This window comes from Raphanus sativus, chromosome 3 (genome assembly GCF_000801105.2).
Source record: "Raphanus sativus cultivar WK10039 chromosome 3, ASM80110v3, whole genome shotgun sequence".
Lineage (NCBI taxonomy): Eukaryota > Viridiplantae > Streptophyta > Magnoliopsida > Brassicales > Brassicaceae > Raphanus > Raphanus sativus.
The window spans coordinates 22,087,311-22,094,738 of NC_079513.1; the positions used below are offsets into that span (position 1 = coordinate 22,087,311).

Genomic DNA, 7,428 nt, shown 5'->3' on the forward strand with positions numbered 1-7,428 from the left:
TCTTTAATTGAATAACAATGAATTTCAAATCTTTTAATGAAGATATTCTAAATACAACCACCAATAACACTAGATTTCAAATCTTTTAACAAAGATATTTTAAATACAATAACCAATAACACATGATTTTGATATTAGATTTAAAATCAGTCATTGAATAACACTACATTATAAAATCTAGAGAATTAATTTTAAATCCACTAACCAATAACACCTCCTAAACCTAAATAAACCGAACCGGATCCAAACCGAATCTATAATTAAACTGAAATGTCCATACCTTGAGGGGGAACTTGGATCACTTCATTAGCTTTGGTGAATATGCCGTTTGCAAATTTATATAGTATTTTGATAATATTTTACACTCTTTTGTTAGTGAGGTGGGACCTGTGTCTGCATGTTCTTAAACTTTTTATTGGGTTATCAACTTTTTTGAAAAAAGAATAGTCTATTCTATTTATCTGGTCCTACCTCTTTTTAGTTTATTTCCTAATTGAGTATGGAATACCACTGTTTGTTTACCTGAAAAAAAATCTAAAGTTAAAAAGAGTTTTCATAAATTTTCTTCCACATTTAGTAAATATAAAAGAAAATATACCAAAGTAAATATATCTCATTGTTGGAATATGCAACAAAATATTCATACTCTTACAACATAATTTCCCCACACTAAATGTAAAATATCATGAACAATTCCATTGGGAAAAAAAAAGAAGAAAATAAAAATTAAAAGTACAAAACAGAGCATAGAACCCTGAAGAATCTTGATCGAAAAGTCTACGATCTTTGTTTGGTTATTTCTAGTAAAACATTATAAAAAAAACTTTTGAGAAGAACTTTGAAAGCAAATCTTCATTCATTCATCTTGTTGTATATCTCTGGCTGCTGCTAAGATATTTTATCTTTTATGTAAGAAAACAAAAACTGCTATCAACAAAGTTGGTTTCCTTTGTCATGAGAACCTCTTCAAACTCTGCACTGTATACATCTTTTTGCTTTCGATATTGATAACCTATGCCTCAATACCTATAAACAAAACACAGATCAGAACATTACAATCTTGATCAAATGTATCAAAGTCAACAAAAGAAAGTTATGTGTTGTTTACCTCTATTAGTTTGTCTATTTCCAACATTGTAACCTTCTGAGTCATTAGGGTCTGAGCCTACATTGTCAATGTCATAACCGTAAGAGAAAGCGTCTAGCTCCTGAGAAGACTGTGGTAGTAGCTGCTGCTGCTGTAGCTGCCACGTTGAGTCGCTATAAACCGAACCGCCTCTGTACAACCCCCCTATAGAAGAACCTTCAAAAGGGGACCCGGAAAGTCCTGAGCCAGTCCTGAAGTTTCCCCCATAACCATTGTCATCATTACCAACAACAGCAGAAGAAGGCAGTCCCCAGTTCCCTCTGTTGTTACCATTAGACACATTCAAGTTCCATCCAGGACCTGCAGGGTCACTTCTGTTCCCCCACAAGTCTATGTTGCTAGAAGAACTGTATAGAGATTCGGTTCTGTTTTGCCCTATTGGAGAGGTGTAACGGTTTGGAGAAGGGCCGTTGAAGTAAGGGTTGTTAGGGAAACGATTAAACGCAAACGCAGAAGAATCTGTTCCATCGTAGCTAGGATTCAAGTTCAAATTCAATCTACCGCTACCAATAACAGGACTAAACCGACCACCAAGAACAGAGCCACCTCCTCCTAGATTGTTGTAATAACCACCAGGAGGTCCAGGAGCAAAGTTGTTGAAGTAGCTATTATTAACAGTCATCCTATTAGCCCCACCACCTCCATAGCCGCCACCACCACTAGCAGCACCATGAAGCGGGCTCCGGATGTTGGAAACAAGCGAGACCTCCTTGGGGACAGCTCTTTTGACCTCAACTAGCTTCCCATTGAGCTCATGGAACGTCTTGTGGAGAACCCTATCAACAGCATCATCAGAATCAAAAGTAATGAAGCCAAACCCTCTTGGCCTCTGCGTGTTGTGGTCATACATCACCACAACGTCACAAACTGTACCGAACTGATCAAAGTAGTTCTTGAACTCCGCCTCTGTAATGCTAGACGGTAACCCTCCTACAAAGATCTTCTTTGTCCTGTTGCCACCAGGTGACATAAGGTGCATAGGAGTAGCGTGTCGTTTCAACACCTGCTGATGATCGTCTCTAGGCACAGCCTTCTTGGCCTCAACCTAGAAACAAACAACAACAATATTGGATTCTTCTGATTCTCCTAAAGATCTATTGGACAAGATTTAAAAAGAAGGGTACCGTGCGGCCATCGATGATGTGTTTCTCCAAGATGACTCTCTCTGCAACGCTATGATCAGCAAAGACGATGAATCCGAAGCCACGTGCGCGTCCCGTGGCACGGTCTCTCATGATCACAGCTTCGACCACCTCACCATAGTTGGTGAAATACTCTCTTAGCCTTTCTTCGTCTGTGTCCCATGAGATGCCACCAATGAAGAGCTTCCCTAGATCCGATTCCATCTCTCTCTTAGCTCCTCTCCTCTGCCTACCACACAATTCAAACTTAACTTCAATCGCAAGAGTCGTCTCAGATAAAACTGAAAAAAAAAAAGAGAAAAAAAAAGCAAAGACGTGGAGGAACATACTTTTGTTGTCTGAAAATCTAAGACGGAACCTGATCTTGTTGTTTGTTGTTGTCCTGATCAAATGGTGTTCTTGAAATCTGAAAAATGCATCATCATCATCATCAGAATCATAAAACCAGAAAACCCAAGAAGATAAAAATTTGAACTTTGAGAAAGAATCACCATTAATGGAGAAGACCGGGATGAGGAAATGTGAATAGAGAGAAACAGAGGATGTTTTGTTCATTCATCCTTTTAAGAACATCTTCTCTCTCTCTTTCTCTTTCAAAGTTATTAAAAACCTTTCCTTTTGTTGATATCTGTAAATGGTTTGCCTTAATATTCCATTAAGAAGACTTCTTTTTGGTAATTAAAAATTAATTATGGAGAATAAATAGTCTAATATTTAGGCAAAAAGATTTGAGATTTGGCTTTCTTATGGTTTAAGCATCTTTTTTTTAGGGGATTTGTAAGAGAGGGAGAGAGGTCTTAATGAGAAATGACAGAAGATTGATGACGACTTCCTTCTTTTATAACTTTATACAGTTTTCAAGTCTATATATAACTGAATTCTAAAATAAATAAAAACAAGGCATGTTTAAGCTTAAATTGAATGCAACTGAGATAGTTGATATTAAATATATTTTTGTTATATGACTAAAATATTACTATCATGGAGACCCATAATATCATGTATATTGCGACCTAACTTTTCCAATTTTTTGAGATTTTTAATTTATTAGCTTTTTAGAAATACTTTTACAAGATTGTTGAAGAAGACTACCTAGTTGTAATTCAACATTTTTCAGTTGATGTCATTTTTCATAACTTTAAAACCATGATGACTTGTTTATTTTCATTTTTATTTTATTTTTTTGGACAACCATTTTTATATTTTTTCCTAAACAATGTTTTTCTAACATTACATTATATGTCATCTCTTATAAAAATGGTGTATATATATCTGAGTAACTATAATTGTGAGGCAGCCATATGTAGTAATGTTTAGGAACCTTGATTCTATATATAAGCGGTGTCAGAGTTCTGACTCGAATCCTGACATCTCGAATTCAAAACTTAGTGCAACTGAAACGAACTTTTTGGGTAGACAACAAAAACTGTAAGAATGGCATCATGATATAAAATAACCATCGTTCATTGGAGAGAGAATAAAGGTACCCTTATACATGTATACAACTTGTCTTGTGTGTAGGCAAAGACTGGCCTAAATGATCTTTCTAGTATAATGATGTTTATTGAGTATCTAATAAGGGACGCATTATAAACAAGCAATAATCACCTCTTGCAACATTGTGGAGTTCTTGTGATACTTGTCTAATAGACAACTCACTTTTAGTGATTCTCAGTATTTAAAAAATTATCATCAAATGTTGTCAATAAATCAGGAAATGTTCGAAATAATATTGGTTCATAAGATGAGTAGATGACAGGGCATTTCCATTAAAATTTTATATATATATATATATATATATATGAAACAAATAAGTGTAATTCGTGGTTACTAGATATCTATTAAAAGTATAATTTTATATAATTATGCGAGATTGAAACAACTGTTCTCTCGGTGTAACATGATGGTGGTGGTGTGTGATTATGCCAAGGACAACAACTTTTTGGAATTTTATTTTTTCATGCAAAGTTGTCGTTTTACATATTATAATAACGTTTTCTTTTTGATTCCTTTCTTCTTTTAAAATTTGTTGCAAGCTTTATCAACTTGCAAGAACAACCTTTTTAGATTTGTTTAACATTTTCTTTCTTACCTAATTTTTTTTTAATGATACACCACACATTTTCGCACCGTATTTGATCGTTTTATGATTGAGATGCAACATAAGAGAACATAATTAGACATTCAACATTGAAATGATGTCCTTACATGAAGGAAATCAAAAGAAGATAAAATACATCAGATAATCTTCATTCTTCAACACTCAAACCGAAACACAAACTCAAATTGATTGATACAAGGAGCCAATAACTATATATATATTATTTTTGAACTTAAAAAATAAGTATATATATTTAAACATATATGTAAATAAGAATGAGTCTTCTTTGTTTTTCTTTAGCTTCAATTGGTCCCCTATATCATCTACATAACCAACTCAACTACTCATGGCAAGTTTGATTCCCAGATGTTCCAATAGACACTCTCTTGTTTCAACATTGTTTTTTTCTTAACTTTCACATGATATTGTAATATGCTCAGATATAAATAAAAGCAGTATTTCTCTTTACTTAGATTTAGTGTACCGTATCGTTGTATCCTATCACTCGTGAACCACAGTTATCAATAACATAAATGCATGGTTTAGAGATAAGTTTGTTACAGAAACTAGACAAGCAACAGTTGAGCCATCACTAAACTTGGTCATCAAGAAAGTTGAAGGCTGTTTCATTACATACGAGTTAATGGTGTTGGTAAGCTCTGCTGCTTGGTAAACTATTTATCAATTGTATATTAGACAATTAGTATATCGTCATATCATTGTTAGTAATAGTACACGATCTTAATTTGATCTTTACTGCCAGCCACTCCTCTCCTTGTCCAAATTCTTTTAGTTGTAGCTTATTCTTATAAAAATAGTGTTAAACATATTTTAACAATATTTTTATGCTGCTTTTATTTTCTATAACTTTTTTAAAAGCTTACTATTATTTTGGGAAATATTTGATCTTCTTTCACTAAAAAAAAAATTGAATCTTATAAATTTTACTACTGTTGAACAAACAAACAAACAAACAAAAATTACTACCAAAAATTAATTCGGTTTTCTATATGTATTTTCTTATTTTCATTTTTATAAACCCCATATATAATGAGATTAATTAATTTGATAAAAGTAATAGTTACATAAATTATTATACATGCCATCCAACTTCTATAGTATTGAGATCATGTGTATCACAATCTTCCAAGATACGTAGCTACTCAGATGCACTGTATTCAACCATTGGGTTCCAGACGTTAATTGTTGCTTTGGTTCCAGTATAGCTTCTGAGATTACTAGTTCAAAAAACAAATTGTATCTCATAATTATAGAAACGTTATACCTAACAGAAATGGAAAAGTGAATTTTTAATCAATCTTTTAAGGTTTCAGAAAACTCTTATATGCATGGTTATGTGTATTTGGATATTTTTTAAAGTATATGGATTTTTTTTGGGTAAAATAAAATTGATAAAAATATATCATGCAGCTAATTTTATTTTCCTAGGTATTTGCTATGTTTTTGTTGGTTTGAAAACAAAAGTCATGCTGAAGATAAAATAATAATATATTTACAGCGTATAGTTGATGAGTAAAGACTACTAGTTTAATTATTTAACAGTCGGTGGTTTTATTCCTTTTAGTGCAAATTAAAACAAATTGACAAAAAAAATCATAATATGTGAACAAAATAGGTAAAATATAAATAAAAATCAAGAAAAACATAAACGAAAGTAAGTAAAAATAAAGAAAAATATAAACAAAAATAATTGTTTTTAATTTGCTTTGATGTTTGCATTTTAGAATCTAATTTGCTTTGATGTTTGCACTATACACAGTAACTACACAACACTTATAGAATGTTTTTGGTGTTTCTCTTACTTCCTTTATTAATTTGATCTGTTTTGTATAGTCTAATTTTTAATTTTATGTTTTAGAGTTTCTTTTAAGTACAAGAACTATTTAACCATTTTTATTTTGAATTTACTAATTCAGTTGATCTTTAATATATATTAAATTTATTTTCTAATTCCATTTTAACTAGTCTATATAATTTATTTAACTAGTTTTCATACGTCAATTTAGTTTAAGCTATGTAAATAAAAATAGTTGTATACAATTTCAAATTAATATAAAAATATATTCCAATAAAAATTTATATAATTTTAAATGTTATAAAACTGATGTGTTACTTCATATTAATTAAAGCTCAATATTATAATATTAGTTTACCCAAGATTATAATTATTCAAGTCATCTATAATTAGATATATTTAATTTTAAAGCTCAAAATAAATATAGAGTAATTTTCTATATATGCTAAGTAAATATACTTAATTAGATAAATTATAAATTTTTATAAAATTTTAGACTACTTTATCATTCTCATCATTCAAATATATATTTTTCAAAATTGTTAGATCCGTTTAATTTATGCTTCTACTATTAATTACATTTTTGTTTAATTTTATTTTTTAATCCGTTTGATCTGTAATGTTTGATCCATTTTTTTATTTAGAGCTTAAATCATAAAAATAAATAAAAATAATAGCTTAGGCGTTATTGTTATAATTCTGACTCTATTGGTCATACATATAATGGGTCTGCTACTAGGCCTATCTGCTACCCATGTTAGAAAATCTAAACAAAAATAAGCAGGAGACGATGATTTATATAAGAAAAAAAAAGAATATACCAAATGTGGACGGTGGCAATCGTTCTTTTTTGGTTCAACGAACGATGGTAATCGCCTTCTTTTTTTCCAACAACTTTGAGCGTGACAACACTTTCACATAACCACATATTCTACCTCTTATTTTTCTTTTCTTTCGAATATTGTTTTCTTTTTCTTGGTGTGGGGATAATGAATTTAGACTTAAGATGTTTTCCGCCTAAAGATTGCACCAAGTAAATATTTTTGGTGCTCAATAGTCACTCATTTTTTATCTTATTAGGTAACCAAGAAAGTTATGAACTCAGTTTAGGCCCATAATCTTTGTGGGTTTGGGATTAGAACATGTTAAGTCTTCTTTTCTTTTTTGATCAAAGAACATGTTAAGTCTATTTATTATTCATATTCGAACTTGTGAACTTGAC

The 7,428-nt window shown here is 31.2% G+C and overlaps 1 protein-coding gene across 1 annotated transcript; it reads right to left on the reverse strand.

Annotated features, from left to right (window-relative positions):
* Positions 1-593: 593 nt before the first annotated feature.
* On the reverse strand, positions 594-3,103 carry LOC108844254 (heterogeneous nuclear ribonucleoprotein 1). The gene is made up of 5 exons (XM_018617475.2): positions 2,781-3,103; positions 2,619-2,695; positions 2,272-2,518; positions 1,109-2,192; positions 594-1,026 (listed from the first exon to the last, which is right to left on the reverse strand). Exons 3-5 carry the CDS (start codon positions 2,491-2,493, stop codon positions 1,013-1,015), a joined length of 1,320 nt encoding a protein of 439 aa, XP_018472977.1. The 5' UTR covers positions 2,494-2,518; positions 2,619-2,695; positions 2,781-3,103; the 3' UTR covers positions 594-1,012.
* Between the last annotated feature and the right edge of the window lie 4,325 nt (positions 3,104-7,428).